Source organism: Neofelis nebulosa, chromosome 17 (assembly GCF_028018385.1).
Source record: "Neofelis nebulosa isolate mNeoNeb1 chromosome 17, mNeoNeb1.pri, whole genome shotgun sequence".
In the NCBI taxonomy this organism is placed as follows: Eukaryota; Metazoa; Chordata; class Mammalia; order Carnivora; family Felidae; genus Neofelis; species Neofelis nebulosa.
Window position 1 is genome coordinate 10,758,245 of NC_080798.1, and position 26,244 is coordinate 10,784,488.

At 52.1% G+C, this 26,244-nt stretch overlaps 1 protein-coding gene across 2 annotated transcripts in view; it reads left to right on the forward strand.

Moving 5' to 3' along the window:
* The window catches only part of PRKD2 (protein kinase D2), a 36,810-nt gene that overhangs the window by 8,216 nt on the left and 2,350 nt on the right, over positions 1–26,244 (forward strand). For both annotated transcript variants that reach the window (XM_058706077.1, XM_058706078.1), the window contains 14 exons: positions 284–415; positions 3,509–3,663; positions 3,760–3,982; positions 5,687–5,764; positions 5,844–5,997; positions 9,672–9,789; positions 10,541–10,618; positions 11,424–11,682; positions 13,236–13,288; positions 13,428–13,500; positions 14,227–14,333; positions 15,838–15,999; positions 20,029–20,127; positions 23,781–24,048. In XM_058706077.1, the coding sequence (XP_058562060.1) occupies positions 284–415; positions 3,509–3,663; positions 3,760–3,982; positions 5,687–5,764; positions 5,844–5,997; positions 9,672–9,789; positions 10,541–10,618; positions 11,424–11,682; positions 13,236–13,288; positions 13,428–13,500; positions 14,227–14,333; positions 15,838–15,999; positions 20,029–20,127; positions 23,781–24,048 (1,959 nt within the window). The remainder of the gene's footprint in view (positions 1–283; positions 416–3,508; positions 3,664–3,759; positions 3,983–5,686; positions 5,765–5,843; positions 5,998–9,671; positions 9,790–10,540; positions 10,619–11,423; positions 11,683–13,235; positions 13,289–13,427; positions 13,501–14,226; positions 14,334–15,837; positions 16,000–20,028; positions 20,128–23,780; positions 24,049–26,244) is intronic.

Below are 26,244 nucleotides of genomic sequence, written 5' to 3' on the forward strand. Positions count from 1 at the left end.
AGTAGTGTTAGTTACATTCACGCTTCCCTGCAACAGTCTCCAGGAGTGTTTTCATCTTGCAAAACTGAATCTCTGTATCCGCTCAACGCCTCCCCAGTCCCTGGCATAGGTGTGTGTCCCGGTGGTGAAACTGGGATTTGAACCCAGGTAGAGTGTAGTATGCGAGTAAATGAATGAAGGCAGGCAAGATGAAGCCTTGCAGCCGGGAGGACTGTGAGAAACCCAGGACCCTACAGCCTCCGCTGCCCCGGCTCAATCTTCCGCCTCCCCCTGCTGCCTGCAGCTTCGGCCACCTTCGAGGACTTCCAGATCCGCCCCCACGCCCTCACCGTTCACTCCTACCGAGCGCCTGCCTTCTGCGATCACTGCGGGGAGATGCTCTTCGGCCTTGTGCGCCAGGGCCTCAAGTGTGATGGTGAGGGGAGTGGGGCTGGAGGCGGGGCCAAGGGGTAGGGGGCGGGCAGGAGGGTGGGGCTGGGGTGGGGTTCAGGTGTAGGAGGCGGGGCTCGGGGGGCCGAGGCAAGGGCCGGGAGGCACCGCATGGGGGAGGAACAGGAGGTGGGGTGGGAGGCGGGGCTTGGGCGAGGGGCGGGGTCTGGGGTGGGGCTCAGCTCCGGAGGAGGAGCCTGAGAGGTGGAGCTCCGAGGGAGAGGTAAAAGGGGGAGGAGCGTGGGAGAGGAAAAGAGGAATGTGCGCGGGAGGGGGGAAGAAGGCGGAGCCTGCAACTGGGATCGACCAGAGAAACCGCCAGTAGGAGGTACATATTAAGGGATATTTGGAAGGAATTCCTGTAAGGGAATTGTAAGCCCCTGTCAGGGGGAGGCTGGCTAAGCAACTCTGAAATCCATAGGGCAGCACTGGCAGAATTTCTTCATCTGAGAGATCTCACTTCTGCTTTTCAAACCTTTCTACGGAGGGAAACGGGCCCACCCAGCCTAACTAGGACACTCTCCCTCACTTCAAGTCATCCGATTGCCGACTTGATTCACATCCACCCAACACCTTTACCAGGAGTCCCTACATTCGTGTCGGAATTACCGAGGATGCTAACCTAGCCAATTTGACACAGGCACCTGACCATCAGAGTCCAGTCCTTATTGACTTGGCACCTCAGTGGGCCAGGGCTGTCATAACCAAATACCACAGGCCGACTGGCTTAAACAACACGTATTTATAACTCAGAGTTCCAGAGGCAGGGAAGTTTAAGATCAAGCTTCGGACAGGGTTTGGTGCCTGGTGAGGACCTTTTCCTGGCTTGCAGATGGCTGCTATCTTGCCGTGTGCTCACATGGTGTGTGGAGAGACAACAACTTCTGAAAGGTCTTCCTTTTATAGAAGACCCCAATTGCGTCGGATCAGGGCCCCACCTTTATGGCCTCATTTAATGTTAGTTATCTCCTTAAAGGCCCATCTCCAAATACAGTCACATTGCGGGTTAGGGCATCATCCTATGAGATTGGAGGGGTGGACACATGTTCAGTCTACAACAAGCACCCATGCACATGTCTTTGATTTTATCATACTTAAAAAAAATAAATAAATAAAGGAACACACAGTGTTCCTTTAGCCCAAATGTCTCAAGGTTAAGCCCGAGTGCCAAGTTCCACGGGTCCACTCTTCCTATCTTTGATGCTTCTGAGGGAGAGCGTTGAGATCTCACCCCGCCTGCAGAGGAAGGTCACACACCCGCCTTGACTCTACACACAGCAGCGGAAGACCATCCGTTGTTCGAAGACCGTCTGCCCCGCCATTTTTGTTCAACGTGAGCCTCTATTAGAGGCATGTTTTCCGATATTCCGTCATCCAAGGATCTCCAGCTTTGCGGCTGTCATGCTCAAATGGAAATCTAGAGTCTGGAACACCAGATGACCTACAGAATGGACCAGAGTTGTTACCGTGCAGCTCTAAATAGACTTGTGGCGTTTAAGGACTCTTCGGATCAGAGCCATATCAGGCCTGCGGAAAACCGATTCCGTGCGTTCAGAGCTGCTGTCAAAATTGCTCTCAGGCACACACCGTATCCAACCCTTTTTTTTTTTTTTTAAGCTTTTTTATTTATTTTGAGGACACCATATCCAACTCTTGATGTCCTGGCATCTGGAAGGTTTCTTCAACGTTTATTTTTGAGAGAGAGTGCCCACGCGGGCACTCACACACACAGTCGTGTGTGGGGAAGGAGAGAGAGAATCCCAATCGACGCGGGGCTCGATCCCACAAACCACGAGATCAGCTCAGCTACTGGCCTAGAAGGTTCTGGGCCAGGTAAAGAACCAGGAGCAGGTGAGGCGCTCCTGTCAGACTTGACACCTTCCGCTGAGGGTTTGACTCTACCTCGACACTCACACACGGAATCACGGATGAAACTCTGAAATTCCCATGAAGGACATGAGTGAATAAAGGTCAACGCTGGAAAGGGTTTCCCTGTGCACAACGGCCATTTGCCATCCTGAAGCTTTTCTGGTAGCACCACCTTTGGGAAAGCCCATGACCGCCGGGCTGCCAGAAGACAGGCTTCACGAAGCATTCCCCAAGGAGCTTCCAAAGGCGGGAGGAACATTCTCCACTCCAGAACAGAGCGCCGTCTTGGAATCATTTGGAGTCACTGGAGGTGTACTAGAGTAAGACTTCAGGAAGCCTCTTAGGAAAACAAGCTGAGTCTGTCCAGGCTTTCATGGACGAGGATTTTTATTTATTTATTTTTATTAAATTTTTTTTTCTTTGAGAGAGAGTCGGGGGGGGGGGGAGGGGCAGAGGGAGAGACACAGAATCCGGATCAGGCTCCAGGCTCTGGGCTATCAGCCCAGAGCCCCCCCCCCCCCCCCCCCACCTCGGGGCTTGAACCCATGAACCTCCAGAACCTCCAGATCACGACCTGAGCCGAAGCCCCGAGCTTAACGGACCTGAGCCCCCCAGGCCCTCCTGCTGTTCAGTCTTCTGCTTCCTTATCCTGTAATTTACATCCAATACACTGTAACTTACATCCAATATCGTGCTTGCTCTGGCAACGAGCATCTGCCAATTGGAGCGATACGGAGACGAGGAGCATGGTCCCCGCGCGAGGATGACAGGCACATTCGTAAACGTTCCGTATGAAAAAAGGGATGAGGGGATAGAAGGAAGAGAACAAAATATTGGCATCCGCATATGTCGGAACAAGGAAGACACAGTCCTTGCTCGTGCACTCTTCGTTTGTGCCGCTGGTCACGTGGTTGTGGCTCCCTTCTTCCACGACCCAATCCACATGCCCTGGGCCCTCAGCGAGCACCTCACCCGCTCCCGGTTCTTTGCCTGGTCCAGAACCTTCTAGGCCAGTAGCAGTTCCACCTGAATTGAGTCCTTGTAACTTTTCATTGGCTTTAATGGCACTACCAGGGGGCCCTCCGGAGAGATCTACTGTATCTCCGATCCACGGAAAAGGAAAGCGGGGGGGGGGGGGGGGGGGGGGGACAGAGCGTTAGAGCCCAGGCCTGGTGGAAACGTGTCTCTGATCGTCTGGCGCCCCCCGCAGGCTGCGGACTGAACTACCACAAGCGCTGCGCCTTCAGCATCCCCAACAACTGCAGCGGGGCCCGCAAGCGCCGCCTGTCGTCCACGTCTCTGGCCAGTGGCCATTCCGTGCGCCTCAGCACCTCTGAGTCCCTGCCCTGCATGGCCGATGAGCTGGTGAGGGGCTGGGGAGTGGGCGGGCCGGTGGCGGTGGCGCGGGCGGGTGACAGGGCCCAGGCACTAATGCGTCCCTCCCGTCTTGCTGACCGATAGAGCCGGAGCACCACCGAGCTCCTGCCTCGCCGGCCCCCGTCCTCCTCCTCCTCCTCTTCTGCCTCCTCCTACACGGGACGCCCGATCGAGCTAGACAAGATGCTGCTCTCCAAGGTCAAGGTGCCGCACACATTCCTCATCCACAGCTACACCCGGCCCACCGTCTGCCAGGCTTGCAAGAAGCTCCTCAAAGGCCTCTTTCGCCAGGGCCTGCAGTGCAAAGGTCAGCGGGGCCCCCTCGGGGAGACAGATGGGGTCAGGGGTCAGACGCCCCCCTCCCGCCCCACCTCCCACTTGGCACATACATACACTGGCTTAGCAGCTTAGGGGTTCTCTCCCCTGGGCTCCCAGCAGGCCATAAGAATCCCACTATTCTGGGCGTGCCTGGCTGGCTCAGGCGGTAGGGCACATGACTCTTGACCTCGGGGTTGTGAGTTCCAGGCCCATGTTGGGTGTGGAGATTACTTAAAAATAAAATCTTAAAAAAAAAAAAAAATGGGGCAGCTGGGTGGCTCAGCCAGTTAAGCTCCTGACTTCAGCTCAGGTCCTGATCTCACAGCTGGTAAGTTCGAGCCCCGAGTCAGTCTCTGTGCTGATAGCTCAGAGCCTGGAAATTTAGGTTTATAAAGCCACTTAGCATGGAATTTAAAAAAAAAAAAAACTTTTTTTAATGTTTATTTGTTTTTGAGAGACAGCAAGAGTCGGGGAGGGGCAGAGAGAGAGAGACACACACACACACACACAGAATCCGAAGCAGGCTCCAGACTCTGAGCTGTCAACACAGAGCCCGATGTGGGGCTGGAATTCATCAACCATGAGATCATGACTTGAGCTGAAAGTTGGCCGCTTAACTGACTGAGCCACCCAGGTGCCCCACATGGAATTCTCAAATCGCAGATCTTGAGAATTCTAGAACCATGGAATGTTGGAAGCATAGGCTTCAGGAATTCTGGGCTGTAGGACTCAGCGAAAAGAACCACAGAAACTTTAGATTCGTAAAGCCTAGAACTACCAAGTTATAGATTCTCAGAATACTGGAACTTTACAACCATCGGATTTGAGAATAATGGAAGCCTAGAAGCATCGCATGGGAACCATGGGATCCTAGAGTCCTAGAAATCTAGAACACGGAACTTTGAATTCTAGAATCTAGAAAATCAGAAATCTAGATCCATAAAAACTTAGAGCTGTCCAATTCTAGGATTCATTGGAACGAAAAAATTACAGAATCTTAGCTGCACACAGCTAAAGAACAATAAGAACATTAAGGTTTAGAATCTTAGGTGTATGGGATCCTGGAACCTTGGAATCATCAGATTCTGGAGTCTTCGCAGTCCAGAACTGTAGAGTCACTGAATTCTAGAATTTATGTATAGAAAACCCTAAAACCTTGGACATCAAGGAGCCTCAGCAGTCTAGAATCATAGAACTGTAGAATTGTAGATGTGTCAAGTTCTAGAAACTTGCATGTCAAAATCTGGAGTCTTAGAAATCTAGAATTGAAAGAAGGAAGGAAAGAAAGAAAGGGAGGGAGAGAGGAAGGGAGGGAGGAAGGAAGGAAGGAAGGAAGGAAGGAAGGAAGGAAGGAAGGCAGGAAGGGAGGAAGGAAGGAAGGAAGGAAGGAAGGAAGGAAGGAAGGAAGGATGGATCATCCAGCCCAAAATATCCTTAGTGCCAGAGGTTGGGAAACCCTTTCCTGAGTGTTCAAAGCCCAGAATCATGGAATGGTAGACCCTATTACATTCTAGAATTTCAGAAGGAAACCAGCTCAAAGAGGGATAGCCAGAGAAGGTTCGGCTGGGTTTCCTGCCCCAAACAGCGAGTGGAGCATCTTTTGGGTCTGGGGGATAGGAGTCAAGATTCAGCCCTTACAGGTGACCTCTCTTTCCCCTGCTACCTGTCTGCTTGTTCCCTGTCCTCATACCAGACTGCAAGTTTAACTGTCACAAACGCTGCGCCACCCGCGTCCCTAACGACTGTTTGGGGGAGGCACTCATCAACGGAGGTGAGAGGCTGTGGGCTGGGCGGGAAGGGGGTGGGGGCAGGGCCGGGCGGAGGCCCCTCTGATGCCCCTGTGCCCCTAGATGTGCCGATGGATGAGGCCAGCGACTACAGCGAGGCTGACAAGAGCTCCCTCATGGATGAATCCGACGACTCCGGGGTCATCCCGGGCTCCCACTCGGAAAATGCCCTCCACGCCAGCGAGGAGGAGGAAGGCGAGGGAGGCGAGGCCCAGAGGTACCCAGCGCACCCTCAGGGGAAGGCCCTTCCTCTCGCTAGAATGGGTTGGCATCGCCCTGTAAATCTGCTAGGCACCCACACCTTTATTTTTCAACGTTACCTTTTCTCTTGAATAATGTGTATTGAAAAAAAAGTTTTCACAGACACGTCTTTTCATTCAGGTTGCATTTCCGTTCAAAAGGCAGAGTGTCAAACCCTCCCGCCTCCCAGCTGCTTAGCCCCACTCCCTGGGGATTGCCCCTGGGATCGGCCGCTGGCGGGTCCTTCCAGAAACAACAGTCTGTGTTGCAAAGGGACAGTGCAAAGAATGAGAACATGGGGGTCTGGAACCAGACTGCTGTGTGACCCTTAGGCAGGAGACGACCCTCCCTAGGGCCTCAGTTTCCCCACCAGTAAGATGGGGATAAATTAGTACGTACCTTTGGGGACTGTCGTAAGGAGAAAATCAACGGATACAAACAAAGTGCCTAAAATAGTGCCTGGCACGCAGTAAGGGTTAAAAATGTTGGCTCTTCTTGGGGCGCCGGGGTGGCTTAGTCGGTTTCAGGTCAGCATCTCGCTGTTCATGAGTTTGAGCCCCGAAGCCGCACGTCGGGCTCTGTGCTCACAGTGTGGGAACTGGCTTGGGATTCTCCTTCTCTTCCCCTTCCTCTGCTCACGTGCTCTCTCTCTCTCTCTCTCAAAATAAATAAACTTTAAAGTTAGCTCTTCTCAGAGAGAAAACTACCCATTTGCTTTTAACCACTTTGGCCTCAGATTGACTGGTACGGCCTGCACAAGCCCCTTCCCCTTTTGGTGACTCAGTCTTCCCATCCGTAAAATGGGGAAGGGGAGAACCATCCCCAGGGACCCGACAGGCAGTGGCTTTCTTCTGGCATGGGAGCTCTAAAAAATAATAGTAAATTGCTCGATTATACATTTTTTAAAATTTTAATTAATGAATGTATTTGTTTATTTATTCTGAGAGAGAGATTGTGAGAGAGAGAAAAAAAAAAGCACGAGTGGGGAGGGGCAGAGAGAGAGGGAGAGAGAAAATTTCAAGCAGGCTCCACCCGGACGGTGGCAGAGCCTGATGCGGGGCTCGAACCCACGAACCGTGAGATCGCGACCTGACCCAAAAATCAAGAGGCAGAGGCTTAACCAACTGAGCCACCGAGGCGCCCCTAATTATACATTTTAAAATTATAAAAGGAATTCATATGTATCCTGGACTTTATTTATTTATTTATTTATTTATTTATTTATTTATTTATTATTTTGTTAATGTTTATTTACTTTTGAGAGAGAGAGAGAGACAGAGGGTGAGCCGGGGAGGGGCAGAGAGAGAGGGAAACACAGAATCGGAAGCAGGCTCCAGGCTCTGAGCCGTCAGCACAGAGCCCGACGCGGGGCTTGAACCCACGAACTGCAGATTCATGACCTGAGCCCAAGTCGGACGCCTAACCGACTGAGCCACCCAGGCGCCCCATGGACTATCTATATCTATTCATATATATATTGGACTCTATGCTCGGCGCTTGAGGGCAAGGATATTTGTGCGTTTTCCAGGTGCCTAGGCCGGGGCCTGGCTTCATACATGGGTGTGGAACCCCTGTGGGCCTAGGAGGGCAGGAAGGCGGCGGGGTTCCGGAAGCACAGGGCGCCAGAGGCTGCGAGCGCCAGGGCTAGGTCGGAGGTCCACCACTTACGCTGCCAGTCACGTCTGTGACTGTGCCTTCGTTTCCTCCTGGGGCGATGAAGGCACCTGTCTCGCGGGGTGATTTTCGGATTCTTGCTGGCTTTTAAACGGGGTTTTAAAGAATTTTCTCCGGGGTTGAGAGTGGGTGGGGGGGGGCGGGTGGTGATCCCTTCCGGAGCCTGGGGAAAGATATTTGCATTTCCGTGTCTCTTTACTTTTAATCTCATCTTAAAAAATTTTTTTCAATGTTTATTTTTGAGAGAGAGAGTGTGAGCAGGGGAGGGGCGCGCGCGCGCGCGCACACACACACACACACACACACACACACACACACACACACACACAATTCAAAGCAGACTCAAGGCTCTGAGCTGTCAAGCCGGGCTTGAACTCACAGACTAGGCGATCATGACCTGAGCCAAAGTCAGATGCTCAACCGACTGAGCCACCCAGGCGCCCCTAGTCTCATCTTTTAAATGTTTTCACTCTTTTGCATATGTTTTAGAATAATATTTATACGCTATCACTAATGCGTTGCATTCATACAGTAATGCGCATATAAATAGGAGTAACCTGTGGATTGAAACCGTCAGCGAGGGAAGCATTTGTTCCTGAACTAAATCCTTCCCAGAAGGACCACGAGGATCACCGTCCCCACTTCTAGGCTAAAGATTGAGCCTCAGTGGCTTTGGCCAATAATGAGTAAGGGAAAGGAGCTGTGACGTCACCCCACAGGGCTGGGGCGGCATAAAGGTAGTGAAGGTGGTCAGCCACTTCCACGGTGCGTCGGTAAACATTTAATGAGCACCTACTGGGTTCTGGGCTCCCAAGCATTACAGCAGTGAACCAAGCCTGTAAAACTCTCCAGCCTCATAGAGCAGACACTCTAGTTGGGGAGACCGGTAATAAACAGACACATCCGTAGCCTCAGGTATCGATAACTGCTATCAAAAGGAAATAAAAAATAAAGCAATGAGAGAGGGCAGAGAGTGAAGACATGTTGTTTTAGTTTGGGTCACTAAAGGAGGCCTCTCTGAGGAGGTGCCATTTGAAGAGATCTGAAGGAGGGGAGGAAGGGAGCCATGTGGATGATAGTTGGTGGAAGAGCCTACCAAGCAAAGGGAACAGCAAGTGCAAAGGCCCTGAAGTAGCGTCAAGCATGTTCCAGGAACAGCACAGAGCTTGGTGTGGCTGGAGCAGGGATGGGGTGGGAGACCAGGCCAGAGGGGGGGGATTGGTATGCAGGTCACAATGGCTGAAGAGAGTTTCTCACTGGTGCCACCTGACCCAAGCTGCCTGGAAGTTCAAATTCTCTTTCTGCCAGGTCTTTCCTGGGAGTGTTGAGCAACAGAATAACAGGGCGTCAGAGTTGGATCTTGATGGACTTGGGCCACGTGGGGGTGTCGGGAGAGGCAGCCCGTTTCACAGATGAGGAAACCAAGTCTCAGGCAAAGGGAAGTGCCAGGGCCACCCGAATCCTGATTTAGTGCAGGGCTCAAGGGGTTGTTGGTTCTGGAGTCGAGCGTGTCTCTTAATCTCTCTCGGCCTTCGTTTTCCCTCTGTAGTAATAACATGGGCACAGATGAGGGCAAATGAGGCACAGAGAGGTTGAGTCACTTGCCCAGTGTTACACAGCTGGCTCCACAATCACCGGGCTCAATACTGATTAGCACTTTTTGGAGGCTCACTGTGTGCCGAGCACTGTGCTCAACTCCTTAAAAGGGTTTTCACTTCTCACAACAACCCCTTCGGGCGGAGAAACTGAGGCACATAGAGCTTGGGTGATACGCCGGGCAGCCTGACTTCCGAAGCCAGCCTTTTAATGTGGCCCTCTCAAGAGTTCCCTTCCTCGTTAAGGGAAACCTGGAAACCACCGAAGCGTGGCCCCCAACTCCCAACTCCTGCCGGCCCAGAGATGTGCCCCGCCGCCCCAGGTGCTCATGGGTATTTTCCACTGGTAACATCTCGCCTCTTCCTCCCCCCTCCCCCTCAGCTCCTTGGGGTACATCCCTCTAATGAGGGTAGTGCAGTCGGTGCGACACACGACACGGAAATCTAGCACCACCCTGCGCGAGGGCTGGGTGGTTCATTACAGCAACAAGGACACGCTGGTGAGTGGGCGGGGTGGGGCGGAGCTAGAGTTGGGGGCGGGGCAAGATTCGCTTGAGGGGGCGGGGCTGGATGGGTTGTGGTGGGCGGGGGCAAGGTGGAGGCGGGGCTGGACCAGAGGGACGGTTCTGAGGGAGGGAGGAGGGGCCCTGGGGGTCAGGGAAGAGGCGGGGCTAAGGACAAGGTTGGGGGTGGGCATGGGATCGGGAACCGGGAAGCTGGAGTTAGGGGCGGGGGCGAGAAGGGTTAAGGTTATAGAGGAGGGGATGGGGGGGAGGGGGTGCTGGGCCGGGCTAGAAGCATAACTAGAGGTAATTAAGGGGGGGTGAGGTGGGATAATAGGGTGGTACCAGGTAGGGCGAAGTTGGAAGGGAGGGAACGGGAGGGCTTATAGTGGGCGGCAGGCAGGAGACAGGGGTGGGGCAGGGTTAGGGGCAGAGGAGCCAGGCTGGAGGCTGACCTAAAGTTAGAGAGGGGTTATGGGGCGGGGCAAAGTGGGGTGAAGCCGAAGCTAAGGAGGGAGAGGAGAGATCAATCTGAGAAGGGGATGAGGGGGGGGTGGGGCTGGAGTTAGAAATGGGCGGGGCCTTGCGGGAGGCGGAGCTAGAGTCAGAGTGCGTCCCCAGAGGCGGAAGGGGTGGGGCCTGCGGGGCGGGGCTGGGGCTAGGGGCGGGGGTTGGCCCCGGGAAGGGCTGGAGCCCCAGGCGCGCCCAGGGCGCCCCACCTCACCCTCTGGGGCACCTCTCCCAACAGAGGAAGCGGCATTATTGGCGCCTGGACTGCAAGTGCATCACGCTCTTCCAGAACAACACGACCAACAGATACTACAAGGTGGCCCAGCTCCCTCAGACCTCCTCCACTCCTCTCCCCGTTGCCTGCCGGCTTGCTTGTCATCAGCAAATAGGCCCCGCTCGGCCCCACCACTTTCCAGCGGGGGACCCCGGGTGGCTTACCTCACCTCTCTGCGCCTCACGTCTCGCACCTCAAAGACTAGTCCTCGTCGCAGGGCTGCTGCCCCGAATTCAAAGATAACCGACGAGAAGCAGTTAGCTGGGGGCCTGGCATGTGTTGAGGTCCCCGTTATCATCATTACTTTATAAGGAATTAGTGGATTATTTAGTAGTATTGCTCACCACCTCCCGTGGCTGCCTTGGGCTGCAGGCTGTCTCCTCGCTGCGTCCTTGCTTCTGCCCTTGCCCCCACAGTCTTGGTGCTCCCTTGCTCTAAACCCTTCCATGGCTCCCCAGAGCCCTGGAGACAAAACCTGGGTTCCTCCCTGTGGCCCTTGAGGCCCCTCATGGCCTAGCCATAGCCTGATGTCCTTCATTTACTCTCATTTACAACTACTGTGTGCCGTGCACCATGCATGTGATGGGAATCGAATACGTCCCTTGAAAACAAGCCTTTTCCCACCTCAGGGCCTTTGCACATGCTCTTTACACCATCCACCACCGGCTGGCCTCTTCTTACCTTTCTGATATCTGCTTCATCTAACTTCTGCCGGTAGGCTTTTCCTGACTCCTCTGCAGTTCAGGCCCTTCCCACTGACCCTGGATTCTGTGTGCTCTTCTGAGTAAGTGCGGAGCCCCAGGGTCCGCCTCGCCTCCTCACTGGTGCCGGTTGTGTGTCCTGCCAGGAAATTCCACTGTCAGAAATCCTCACCGTGGAGCCCGCCCAGAACTTCAGCCTTGTGCCACCGGGCACCAACCCCCACTGCTTCGAGATTGTCACTGCCAATGTCACCTACTTTGTGGGCGAGACGCCCGGTGGGGCCCCAGGGGGCCCCAGTGGGCAGGGGGCCGAGGCCGCCCGGGGCTGGGAAACGGCCATCCGCCAGGCCTTGATGCCCGTCATCCTCCAGGATGCGCCCAGCACCCCGGGCCACACACCCCACAGTAAGTCCCCACCCTGGGCCCTGAGCGGATGGATCTGGGGGGGCTGGTGTGGGGCCCCAGGGAAGGGAAGAGCGAGGAAGAAGGCAGGGAATGGCACAGTGCAGAATGTGGCTTCTGGACTCAGCTGGCCTGGGTCCAAATCTCCATTAAGCCCGGACCCAGCGTGTGGCCTTGGACAGGTCACTTCCCTTGTCTGAATCTTGTCCCAGGTGGTGACAACTCCTCCAGATTGTGCGTTCAGACTATTTAATTCATGAATTTGCTGAGTGTCTTCTCTGTGCCCATCCTGTGCTGGACAGTACTGGGGACATAGCTGTGACCAAAACAGCCCAGGGCCTGCCCTCACCTGCTCAGAGTCCAGTAAGGGAGACAGACTTGTCCCCAGACAGTGATGACCCAGAGTGGGCAGGGCCCGGACAGGGGAGCCAGAGGGCTGTTAGGAGCTCAGGGGGGATGGTTAATCCAGCCTGGGTATCTAGGAGGGCTTCCTGGAGGTGGCAACATCTGAGTTGAGCCATGGAAGCTGAGGAGGGGTGAAAGAGGGGCAAGCAAATGGGAAATACTTCAAGCAGAGGGAAAAGATGATCAGAAAGTCCAAGGCCCCTGCCTTCTGGAGCTCAATCCAGAGTGAGTGACAGACACCGATCAGATCATCCTGTGTGAATGACCAGTGTGATGTAGAATGTGTTCCGGGGTAATGTGACATGGCCTCAGGAGGCATTTGAGCTGAGACTGAATGTCGAGGAGGATTGAACTAAGTCCAGAGGCAGGGACACGCATTCCTGGCAGAGGGGACAGAAAATGCAAGGCAGGAGCTAGAAGGGAACCTGCTGTATCCGAGGCCCAGCAAGGAGGCCAGGGTGTCGGGAGCATACATCATGGTGGGGGTTGAAGTCAAAGAAATAAACGATGGCCCGGTGCGTGTTAGGCCATTGAAGTGTCTTGGGCTTGCTCCTGAGGGCCCTGGGGAGCCATGGCGGGGTTTTGAGCAGGGGAAGGGCAGGCTCAGGTTGGTGCTTCAGCAAGCTCCCTCTGGAGGCTGGAGAGGAGAGAGCAGAACAGGGGCAGAGAGACCGTGGAGGAGGATGAAGGGCCAGGCCTGGAATGGGGAGGGGATAGATGTTCAAATGGCAGAAGGATCAGAACTTTGGAAATGTCTGGCTCTGATTGGGTGGTCGGGTGGCGAGCTTAGGGGGAAGATGTTGGAATCAGTGTGTGCCTTCCTGCCGAGCCTCAGTTTCCTCCTCTGTAAGGTGGGATCGGCACGCTTCCCTGGGCACTGAGCTCATGGGGTGCAGTGCTCGGCGAAATCATCCGGGACGTCACTTCTTGAGCCCCCCACCCCAGTATATATCTCGTTTACTTCTCCCCCAGCCCTATGAGGGAGCACCTGATGTTATCCCCATTCTCTAGATGTGGAAACTGAGGTTCATAACGGACAAGTCAGCAGCCTGCAGCTGCACTGGATTCAAACCCGGGTGGAGTTGTGGGTGAAGATATTCTTGAGCCCGGGGTCAACCCACCTCCACCTCTCCCCTCTCCCCTCTCCATAGGACAAGCTTCTCTGAGCATCTCCGTGTCTAACAGCCAGATCCAAGAGAATGTGGTGAGACCCTGCCCCCACCCCATGGTCCCAAGGATGGCCTCTGCCTCCCACACAGCCTCCCAGCCCTCTTGCCCTTCCCAGTCTCTTCGATGCCCTGTCTCCATTGGCACTCCTGACCCTCCCCGTCCCCACCTTACAGGACATCGCCACCGTCTACCAGATTTTCCCTGATGAGGTGCTGGGCTCAGGGCAGTTTGGAGTGGTCTATGGAGGTAAGGATGCTTCCGAGCTCATCCAGAGGGGATCCTGGGGGGGTTCTGGGCTCCAGACCTTCCTATCTGGTGACCACATGCTCATCTCCTGTTCTGGTTGACTTTAGAAGGCTAGATCCTCGGGGCGCCTGGGTGGCTCAGTCGGTTAAGTGGCCGACTTCGGCTCAGGTCACGATCTCGCGGTCCGTGAGTTCGAGCCCCCGCGTCGGGCTCTGTGCTGACAGCTCAGAGCCTGGAGCCTGTTTCGGATTCTGTGTCTCCCTCTCTCTCTGACCCTCCCCCGTTCATGCTCTGTCTCTCTCTGTCTCAAAAATAAATAAACGTTAAAAAAAAAAAAAAAAAGAAAAAAGAAGGCTAGATCCTCTTGGCGGATGGTCACAGACTCTCCTTTTCTTACTGGGAAAAGCCAATGGACTTCTTCCTGTTATTACCAGGGAGAGCAAATTCTGCCCTTCGGCCACAGAGCTAGTTCCGAGATTCTGATTGGTTATAAATCTAATTTGCCACCTCAGAACTCTGTCTTTTACCTTCTTCATTATGCCTTTGTCCCCCAAGGCCCCCCACCCCTCACATCTCTCCTGGGGACCCCACAGAGCCACCTTGATGACCTTCTGTTCACCTTTGTTCAACAATGCCTGTGCCTCTGTGGCTGGGGCAGGGCGGGGGTGCGTCTTGCCAGGACTGGAAGGTCTTGCTCCCCTCACCCCCCACCTCCCCTACCCCCAGGAAAGCACCGGAAGACAGGCCGGGACGTGGCAGTAAAGGTCATCGACAAACTGCGTTTCCCCACCAAGCAGGAAAGCCAGCTGCGGAACGAAGTGGCCATTCTGCAGGTGACCACCGGGCTCCGGGGCCCAGCTCTGCCCCCACCTAGGAGGGACCTTCCCTTCCTACTTCCTCCTTTCAGGGGCTAACCCAGGCTGCGGGGGTGGTCGGGGAAGGCTTACTGGAGGAGGGAATATGCGTATGGAGGCTGAAGGGGTGGGAAGGTGTTCTGAGCAGAAGCCCTCTAGGAATTTGAAGTCCAAGGTTACTAGATGGTTTATGTGTGGGGAGGTGGTGGGAGGTGAGGCCAGGGAAGAGGGTGGGGCCACACCCTGTGGATTTTCTCCTGAGGGTATTGGGGAACCGTGGAAAGATTTTGAGCAAGGAAGGAGCATGGGTGAGTATATACTTTGGGAAGTTCCCTCTGGCTGCTGCTGGAGGATGGGACCAGAGTCTGGAGCTCCGGGAGGAGGCTGGGTGGGGACCTCGGTGGGAGAAATGAGGTTAGGCCAGGCAGGGCTGGGGGGGAGAGGGCAAAGGATTTAAAAAAAAATTTTTTTAATGTTTATTTATTTGTGAGAGACAGAGAGACAGAGACAGACAGAGTGTGAGCGGGGAAGGGGCAGAGAGTGAGGGAGACACAGAATCCGAAGCAGGCTCCAGGCTCCGAGCTGTCAGCACAGAGCCCGACGCGGGGCTCGAACTCATGGACCATGAGATCATGACCTGAGCCAAAGTCGGATGCTTAACCAACTGAGCCACTCAGGTGCCCTGAGAGGGCAAAGGATTTAAAAGACAGAGGTGTACAAAGGTTCTTCCCATTGTTCCATATTCCTGGTCTCTCCCACCTTCCCTCCCCAACCCTGGACCTTCAACAGAACTTCAAGATTTAGATCCTTCTAGATACCTGGCGGTGCGGGGATGTGCTTCTGTCTGGGCCTGTGGGAAGCCCCTTCCCCCACCCCCCGGAAAGGAGCTGCTCACCCCCCAGGGACATTTTAAAAAAATATTTATTGGGGCGCCTGGGTGGCTCAGTCAGTTAAGCACCCGACTTCGGCTCAGGTCATGATCTCACGGTCCGTGAGTTCGAGCCCCGCGTCGGGCTCTGTGCTGACAGCTCAGAGCCTGGAGCCCATTTCAGATTCTGTGTCTCCCTCTCTCTCTGCCCCTCCCCTGTTCATGCTCTGTCTCTCTCTGTCTCAAAAATAAATAAACATTAAAAAAAAATTAAGAAAAATATTTATTTATTTTGAGAGAGAGAGAGAGAGAGAGAGCAAGGTGGGGGGAGGGGCAGAGAGAGAGAGGGAGAGAGAGAGAATCCCAAGCAGGTTCCACACGGCTAGCTGGACGTGGGGCACCACGCGGGGCTTGAACCCACGAACCATGAGATCACAACCTGAGCTGAAATCAAAAGTCGGACGTTAGACAGACGGAGCCCCCCGGGCCCCCCGGGGACGTCCTTCTTATTTGTCGTCTTGTCTGGAAGCCATGGAAGCATGGCTTGCCTCTCTGGTCCCAAGTTCGTGGGCCACCGAGACCCTGACTACCACCCTACCCCCACCCCACCCCCAGAGTCTGCGGCACCCGGGGATCGTGAACCTGGACTGTATGTTTGAGACGCCTGAGAAGGTGTTCGTGGTAATGGAGAAGCTGCATGGGGACATGCTCGAGATGATCCTCTCCAGTGAGAAGGGCCGGCTGCCCGAGCGCCTCACCAAGTTCCTCATCACCCAGGTGCGCCCCCTCCCCTGCCCCTGCCCTCCTCTGCCCGGCTCCCCACCCGCCCTGCGCTCAGGCCCCGCAGACACTGCGTGGGAGTCGCGATCGCGGATAATAAAAAAATATACTAATAGAGTAATAATAGCAACAATAGAAAAAAAAAATAAACCAACTGAGCCACCCAGGTGCCCCAGAATGATAGTTTTATTTTTATTTATTTATTTTTTAAAATTTTTAAGTGTTTTGTTTGTTTTTGAGAGAGAGAGAGAGAGATTGTGAGCGGGTGAGCGGGTGAGGGGCAGAGAGAGAAGGAGACACAGAATCCGAAGCAGGTCCCAGGCTCTGAGCTGTCAGCCCAGAACCCGATCCGGGGCTCGAACTCCCGAACACTGAGATCATGACCTGAGCGGAGTCGGACGCTTAACCGACTGCGCCACCCAGGCGCCCCAGAATGATACTTTTAAAATAATAACAGAGGGGCGCCTGGGTGGCGCAGTCGGTTAAGCGTCCGACTTCAGCCAGGTCACGATCTCGCGGTCCGTGAGTTCGAGCCCCGTGTCAGGCTCTGGGCTGACAGCTCAGAGCCTGGAGCCTGTTTCGGATTCTGTGTCTCCCTCTCTCTCTGCCCCTCCCCCGTTCATGCTCTGTCTCTCTCTGTCCCCAAAATAAATAAAAAACATTAAAAAAAATAAAATAAAATAAAATAAAATAAAATAAAATAAAATAAATAATAATAGAGTCATAATAGAACAGAGGTAAAAATAATAGACTAGTAGTCATACTAGTTATTAGTGTAGACAAATAATAAATAATGTTTATATTTTGGAATACTTTATATAATGCGGCTCCCCAGGCCTGACAATATTCATGTAGAAAAAGGGAACGGGAGAGAGTCCTTTCGGTGGGGAGCTCATTCATTCATTACATTGTTCAACAGACACTCCCTGTGCCTCAGCTCTGTTCCCGCCCCGCGGAGGGGACAGTGCTGGCCACACAGCTACGATGAAGATAGCCCAGCCCTGGACAGTGATCACCCAGAATGGGCAGGGCTGGGATGGGGGACGCTAATAACGGTGATAAATAGTGCAGTCGCTAACCTTTATTGAGCACTTACTGTGTGCCAGGCAGTGTTTTTAACTCATTTTACCTCCATAGCGACCTTTGTGGCAATGGCTGTTGTCACGCCCGTTTTCCAGTTGAGAAACGTGAGGCACAGAGACTTGAAGTAACTTGCCCGGGGTCACACAGCTGGTGGGATTTGAACGTAGGGTCTATGCTTTTAACTAGTAATGTCCAACTAATTGGTGTTATCTGTGCCTCTCTGCCTCTCACTTTCTTCACTATAATAGTACTTCTGGAAGGCTATTTTATTTCAGTACGTAGTTAGCCGAACTGCCTTTTTTTTCTGAGCTGTATCCCGTGGCGGATATCGCCAAAATCCCTAATTGCTGACCACTTAGGTTGTTTTCACTTTTCCACTATTACAAATAACCTCCTGTGAATATTTGTCTACAAACGTTGCTGGGCTCTGGTGGGAGAATTTCCATAGAATGCGCTTCAGATAATGGACTCCTGAGTCCAGGGGAATGTGCTTTAGAATTTTTTTTAACATGCTGCCCAGTTACTCTCTAAACTCCCTTTCAGTCTTTGCTCTCAACAACAATTTGAGGGTGTCTACGTTCTCCTTGCTAACTCTGGATAAAATAATCACCACTCTCATAGGTGGAAAAACACTTCATGTAGCTTCATTTGGCAGTTTAAAAATTATGGGTCAGGTGGAGCATACTTTCCTATGTTTATTGGCCTGTGTTTTATATACCCTTTGCCCATTTTTCAGTTGGATTGATCTTATTGAATTGTAAGAGCTCTTTGCATATGACGGACACTGGATCTTTGTCACTTGTGTTGTTCAATTTTTTTTTTTTTAATCCCAGTATTTTCCTTTCCCTTTCGTTCATGGCTTTTATTTGCCATTAAGAGTTTAACTTTTGTAATGTTAAATGTTGCCTTTCAAGGTTTCTGGGTTTTACAGCCTTCCTAGAAAAGCCTGCTCACGGGCTGGTCCCTCACCTGATTCTAGGACTTCTTCTCTTGGTTGCAAAATCCCCTGTGCTGTGCTTCCTTTATACAGACCCAGCACCCTCGCTCTCCCCAGCACTGTGTCTTTGTTAGGGTGGCTTGTGGGGTGTGGACAGAAGCCTACTGGGGCGGGCTTATCCAGACTCCATGTGGAGAGAGGGAACTGCCTGCCCTCAGCAACTGGTTGCTTTCTCTTTCTGGTCTCCCATCTTTTCTTCTCTTTGTCTGTGCTTCTCTCTCTCTGTCTCTCTCTCTCTGCAGATGTCTGCCTTCCGCCTCTTGTCTGCTCTACCCCAAGTCCTGTGCTAAGCCCTTTACTCACAGGCTTGCTTAGGCTTCACAACTGCCTTCCAAGGTAGGTATTACTCTAATCCCCATCTTACAGATGAGGAAACTGAGGTGGAGAGAGGGCCCATGTCCTGCCCGTAACAACAGCAATAGCTAACATAGTGCTTGCTCTGTGCCAGATACTGCCCTAGGGACTTTTTATTTTATTTTTTTTGAGATTTTACTTTTATGTAATCTCCACAATCAGCGTGAGGCTCAAACTCACAACCCTGAGATCGAGTCACTCACTCCAGGGGTGTCTGGGTGGCTCAGTCGGTTAAGCTTCCGACTTCGGCTCAGGTTGTGATCTCACAGTCCGCGAGTTCGAGCCCCGTGTCGGGCTCTGTGCTGACAGCTCGGGGCCTGGAGCCTGCTTCGGATTCTGCGTCTCCCTCTCTCTCTGCCCCTCCCCCGCTCATGCTCTGTGTGTCTCTCTCTCTCAAAAATAACCAAACATTAAAAAAAAAAAAGTTGCCCTCCACTAACTGAGCCAGCCAGGCACCCCTGTCCTAAGCAGCTTTCATGCGTCATCGCATTTAAACTTCAATAGCAACCCCTGAGGATGGGTACTTTTATTGCCCCCATTTTACAGATGGGAAAACTGAGACCCAGAGAGTTAAAGTGGCTTGCCCAAGGCCACAAGCTAATAAGTGTAGAGCCAGATTTTCCACCTAGGTAGGCTGGCTCTAGCATTTGATATAAAATGTAGATCATATTGGTATTTGTATTGTTTCATTATATATATATAATATATATATATTATATATATTGTATATTTATAATATATATATATATATATTTTAATATTTGTTTATTTTTGAGAGACAGAGTGCGAGTTGGGGTGGGGGGATGAACAGAGAGGGGGATATAAAATCTGAAGCAGGCTCCAGGCTCAGAGCCTGACGCGGGGCTTGAACTCAACAACCCATGAGATCATGACCTGAGCCGAAGTCAGAGGCTCAACCAACAGAGCCACCCAGTCACCCCAATATTATGTGTATATATATTATATTATATTATATTATATTATATTATATTATATTATATTATATATTATATATATTATATATTATATATAACATATTATATATATATGATATATATTATATACGATATATATATCTATAGTGGATGAAAAATACTTTTTAAAAAATGGGGTCACATAATAGTACTTCCTTAAAGGCTGCTACTTTATTAATAACATCCCCCCCGCCCCCCCCCCCCCCCCCCCCCCGCCGACACCTTTTATAAGTAAACTCCAGGCCCAAAGGAAGGCTTGAGCTCATGACCTCAGAGATCACAAGTCATGTGCTCTACTGGCTGAGCCAGCCAGGAGCCTCATTAATAGTTCTTTTTTGTCAGGAGTTTATCACATGCCAGAGGATCTCAGGATCTTCCTAAACCCACTGCTCCGGCTGAGCCTTTCTAGAATTATCCAACTCCTAGCTTGGATGTAATGGTTTTGGGGTTCTGAGATTCTCATGTGGAGCTCCAATGCCCCCTGCTCCCGGTCCTGGGGAGACATCTTCAGGGGTGCAGAGAGAGGCACGGATGGGGTTTGGAGGGCTGGCCGCTGAAGTCAGAATCTGAGGCAGGGACCTTTCTATCTTCCTTACTGGCCCCATCTCCTCCCCTCAGATCCTGGTGGCCTTGAGACACCTTCACTTCAAGAACATCGTCCACTGTGATTTGAAACCAGAAAACGTGTTGCTGGCATCTGCTGACCCATTTCCTCAGGTCAGTTACGTCCCAGCTTGATTTGGGGAAGTCCAGCTAACACTGGAGGCTGGTGGGGGTTGTATGAATAGGCCAAGTGGACACAGAGACTCAAGATAACAGTGGCTTAAATAAAATAGAGGATGTTTCTCACTCATGTAGCGTCCAGCATAAGCATTTTGAGGCTGAAACAGCAGTTTCTTAGTGTCAGGTATTCAGCTCCAGCTGTCTTCTTCTGGCCTCTCTGTGATGTTGTTAGTCTTCAAGGGTCATGATGGTCCCTATCATGTGAAAAGATAATAGGGAGAAGGAGGAAAGAAACAGGGTGGAGGAAATGGACACACCCCCTTCCTTTTGGAGCCTTCTGGCATCCCATTGGCCAGGTCTTGATCATGTGGTCATGGCTGGCTGCAAGGGAGGCTGGGAAATGTAGTCTTCATTCTGCACGGCTCTGTGGCCAATTACATTCAAGATTTTTATTTTATTTTTATGTTTTACTTTATATTTGAGAGCGAGAGAGAAAGAGAGAGAGTTTGAGCAGGGGAGGGGCAGAGAGACAGACAGAATCCAAAGCAGGCTCCAGGCTCTGAGCTGTCAGCACAGAGCCCGAGGTGAGGCTCAAACTCACGACCCACGAGATCATGATCTGAGCCACCCAGGCACTGGTGACATTAACTTTAAAGATTTTATTTATTTATTTATTTATTTATTTATTTATTTACTTACTTACTTACTTATAGAGTGTGCAAGCAGGAGGTGGGGGACAGAGAGAGAGGGAGAGAGAGAAACCCAAGCAGGCTATCCACTGCCAGTGCAGAGCCCAACACGAGCCTTGAACTCACGAACCGTGAGATCGTGACCTGCGCTGAGATCAAGAGTCGGATGCTCACCCAACTGAGCTACCCAGGTGCCCCAAGTTATCTCTACTCCCAAAATGGGGCTCGAACCCACAACCCTGAGATCAAGAGTCACATGCTCCACTGACTGAGCCAGCCAGGCGCCCCTGGTGATCTTGACTTTAATAATACACTTTATCCCAGTATATTCAAATATTATCATTTCAATGTGTAATCAACATAAAAATTATTAATGAAATACTCTTTCTTTCCATACCAAGTTTCAAAATCTGGTGTGTGTTTAACACCTAGAGCACATCTCAATTCAGATATGAAATTTTTATCAGAGATATTTGATTTGGGAAAAAAATAAATATTTGATTTTGCACTTAGATTTCATAAAAGCGGTTGGAAAAGTAGATTGACCTATCCAAGTGGTTCGAAGCATATTTAAAAGCTGTCCAATAACTAAGTCTAGAATCTTTTCTTCTACTAGTAAAAGAGGATATTATTCTCATTAACATTTATTTTGGAAGGGTAAAAGATTTTGACTCCCAGTGGAAACAACTTATGTCAACCCCATAGTTTCCTTCTGCTTCCAGAAGTTCAGTGTTAGTGGCAGCCCGGGATGTAACACAGGATCAGTTTTTACACGTAAAACTGTAGGAAATTTAGTGAAAATTAAATAAAAACTAGTTTGTCAATTGCACTTGCCATATCCAAGGGCTCGGTAGCCACAAGTAGCCAGTGGCCACCGTATGGGTCAGTGCAAGTCACAGAGAGAAGAACAAATGTTGATCATATTGTCACGATAATGTCATATCTGTAATGAGTTCTCTGACATGGTTCTGTGAGCTCACATAACTATGTAGCCCACTGGAGGGTCAGAGAAAAACTCTCTGAAGAAAGAGTAAGAGTCTATTTTTTTTTGGATGGACAAGTATTCCAGGCAGGGGGAACAGTCGGTGCAAAGGCCCTGTAGCGAGTTTTTTTTTTTTTTTTTTAAACATCTTTATCAAGATACAATTTACACATGATACAATTCACTGATTCAGATATACAATTTGGGGGTGGCTGGGTGGCTCAGTTGGTTAAGTGTCTGACTCTTTAAAGTAACTTTTTTTTTTTAATTTTTTTTTAACGTTTATTTATTTTTGAGACAGAGAGAGACAGAGCATGAATGGGGGAGGGTCAGAGAGAGAGGGAGACACAGAATCTGAAACAGGCTCCAGGCTCTGAGCGGTCAGCACAGAGCCCGATGCAGGGCTCGAACTCACGGACCACGAGATCGTGACCTGAGCCAAAGTCGGATGCTTAACCGACTGAGCCACCCAGGCGCCCCAAGTGTCTGACTCTTGATTTCAGCTCAGGTCACGATCTCATGGTTCGTGAGTTTGAGCCCCACATCAGGCTCTGTGCTGACAGTGTGGAGCCTGCTTGAGATTCTCTCTCTCTCTCTCTCTCTCTCTCTCTCTCTCTCTCCCTCCCTCCCTCCCTCTCTCTGCCCCTCCCTCCTTCTCTCTCCCTCTCTGAAATAAACGTAAAAAAAAAAAAAAACAAAGTATACAATTCAGTGGGTTTTAGTGTATTCACAGAGTTGTGCAACCCATTTTAGAACATTTCATCACCCCTAAAACAGACCCCGTACCCCTTAGCCATCATCCCCCAATCCCACCACCCTTCATCCCAACCATGAATCTACTTTCTGTAGATTTGCCTATTCTGGGCATTTTGCATAAACAGAATATCCAACGCTAGATAGGCCCTTTGTGTCTGGCTTCTCTCGCTTAGATGTTTGCAGAGCTCGTTTATGTCATAGCATGGCTCGCTACTCCCAAGTAATATTCCATTGTAACATCTGCAGAAAAGGGTGGATCTTTGAAAAGGAAAAGGATCTTAGGACAGGGTGGCCTGGCTGTCACATCGAGTCAGTGGTTGGGCTGTGGCTGATTCCGAGGGCAGGCAACAGAGGCTTGGGGCTCCAAGGGTCTTGGACTCTGGAGAGCCATAGTGAGCCATAGAAAAGATTTTGAGCAGGGGAGGAACAGTACATGAACAGAGATGGCAGCACACAAAGGGTGCTGCCTATGAACTGATGGGAAGGAGGGCAGGACCTTGAACCCAGGTGTGGCTGGCTCCACAGCCTGTCCGTGACCCTAGACTGCCTCCACCATCAAGGGAAAGTTGGGCGAACACCTGTTGCTGTCTGCTGGCTTTGACGGTCAGCAGTTCACGTGCGGGTGTCCCATTGAATCCCCAGGGAAGCTGGAGAGGAAGCTGCTGTTAACATCCTCGATACACATGACATCGCTGGGGCTGGGACGAGTTGGGTCCTGCCCCTGAGATCTTGAAACTCACATTGAGCTAGACGCTGCTCCCAGCACTTTGCATGTATTTATTCTTTCAATCCATACAACCACCCTTTAAGGTGGGGATTTTTAGGATCCCCGTTGTGCAAAAGAGGAAACAGAGGCACGAGGTGGTTAAGAGACCTGCTCAGTGTGGCGGAAGCCTAGGAGCAGGTGGCATTTATTAGGCGCTCACGGCATACGGGGCATTTATTACCCTATGCGCCTTAGATGGATACACTCACGTGATCCTCATGGCGGCCCTTTGAGGTCGGCGGGTTTGATCCCCCTCCTCCTACAGATGAGGAAACTGAAGCACAGAGAGAGGAAGTCACTTGCCCAAGGTCACTTGACTAGTGGGAGGAGAGGCTTGGATCTGAACCAGCATTCAGTTTTGTCTGGAATGCCACGGAGGGGCGTGGTGGTGGGGACCCTGGGTGGGGTGCAGCCTTAACACTCCTTCAGACCCTCCACCCCACGCCCTCTGCAGGTGAAGCTGTGCGACTTCGGCTTCGCGCGCATCATCGGCGAGAAGTCGTTCCGGCGCTCGGTGGTGGGCACGCCTGCCTACCTGGCGCCCGAGGTGCTGCTCAACCAGGGCTACAACCGCTCCCTGGACATGTGGTCGGTGGGCGTGATCATGTACGTCAGCCTCAGTGGCACGTTCCCCTTCAACGAGGATGAGGACATCAAAGACCAGATCCAGAACGCCGCCTTCATGTACCCAGCCTGCCCCTGGAGCTGCATCTCCTCCGGAGGTGGGCGGAGGCGAGGGGCGGAGGGCGCGGAGGGGGCGGGGCCGGAGGGGGCGGGGTCGCAGAAGAGGTGGAGCCCTGAAACAACTATGGGGGTGGAGCCTAGCGACGGGTGGGGCCACGGGGTGGGCGGTCCTTTAAAAGGTGAGGTGCCCTGGACCTGGAACCCTGGGGCGGGGACTCAGGGGTTTGTGTGGAACCAGTCAGGCCCGGTTGCTAGTTCACAGGAAACGAAGTGTTCCAGAAGCAGGGGACAGACGGCGCCTTGGGGCCTGAGCGAGGTTTGGCTGGTCTAGGGCGGGACCAGGAGAGGGACCGCTGGACCTGAGGAAACCAAACAGCTGGGGTGGCCAGAAGAGGCAGATCCTTCCTCCCATGGCATTGGCTGGGGCCTGGAGGCTTTGGGGTTATGACCCCGGAAGGGTTAGCCTTGCAAAAGCAGTGGCTCCGGAGAGCAGCTCATTTGCTGGGTGCCGGGCAGACTTGGGCCTGGGGCCAAGGGGGCAGGTCCAGCGATGGAGGGGACTGGTTTAGGGGCGTGGCGAGAGGAGGGGCAGGGCCATGGAGGGTTTCTGAAGCCGTCCAGAAGGACCTGTCCTGGGACCAAAGTCACCTGAACCTAGAAGCGGGTGGGAATGGGGGGCGCATAGTGAGGGGAGCCAGGCCCCAGATGGACACTGGGATTCAGGGGCTTCGGCGTTGTGGCCGGGTAGTGACACTGGATCTTGTGACTTGGGCCCCAGGAGGCTTGTAACTTTGGGGCCCCAGCCAGGTGTGGGGACGCGCCTACCGCAGGGCTAAGATACTGGGGCACGTGAGGGGGCTGTAAGAACAAGGGGGCAGGTCCCGGAGCCAGGGAGCTCAGGAAGACAGAGTATGCGAGGGGGGCTAAGAAGACAATCACTATTCAGAACAGTTTATGCAACAACTACCTGCTGAGTGCCTACTATGTGCCCAGCACTGACTGTCCTAGGCTCTGGGAATACTGGGATGAATAGGAGAGAAGGGATCACGTGAGGAGAAGGTTGCGAAGAGAAGGTTGTCCTTAGAGGGATGGGGCCTCATGGAGCAGGCAGGGCGGGGGGCGGGGAGGGGTGCCGTGGGGGTCAGCGCAGAAAAAGGTGGCAGTGGTGGGCCTGAGGCAGGTAAGCACGAAGCGATAAGAATGTGCATTCTCGAGCGCTAGAGTAATACTGGGGGGTCCTCAGCGTGGTCTTTTGGGACCCACTCAGAAGTCTCAGTAAGAGGGAATCTGGTGTGGATGGCCGTGTGTGAGGGAGGCCGTGTGGGTAAGGCCTGTACTCAGAGGGGTTCACACAGTGAGGCCTTGTTCTTCAAGGCTTCTGATCAAGGAGACAGCCTTGGACGAGTGACGGCTTGTCTTGAATGCCTGACACTCGCCAATACTCCTTTTCCTAAAAGACAGGCCGGTCTCTGGGCCTTCTGCAGGAAACCACTGGCTGACTACCGTCAAATAAGTTTGTTTTATTTTCATTTTATTTTTGTGTGCCTGGCAAGTGATCTTTGGATTTTCATTGACCAGGGTGATGTAATATTTTCATTTTCACCTTGAAAAATGAATTTTTTTTTTTTTTTTTTTTTTTATTTTTTTGGGACAGAGAGAGACAGAGCATGAACGGGGGAGGGGCAGAGAGAGAGGGAGACACAGAATGGGAAACAGGCTCCAGGCTCCGAGCCATCAGCCCAGAGCCTGACGCGGGGCTCGAACTCACGGACCGCGAGATCGTGACCTGGCTGAAGTCGGACGCTTAACCGACTGCGCCACCCAGGCGCCCCATGAATTTTTAAAAAGGGAAGTGATGTGAAACCGAATGCTGTCGGTTTTTCTTTACATACTCCCATGGCTCAAATTTTTAAATATACAGAATGGGAGGGGGGCGCCTGGGTGGCTCAGCCGGTTGAGCCTCCGACTTTGGCTCAGGTCACGATCTCGCGGTTCGTGAGTTCGAACCCTGCAGTCGGGCTCTGTGCTGACAGCTCAGAGCCTGGAGCCTGCTTCGGATTCTGTGTCTTCCTCTCTCTCTGCTCCTCCCCCCTCTCAAAAATAAATATTAAATATACAGAAGGATCTATAGTGAAAATTCTCAGTCCTTTGTTATTCTTCCCAAAGACAATGGCTATTACAAGTCTTTTTACAAGTCTGGGTGGCTCAGTCAGTTAAGCGTCGACTCTTGATTT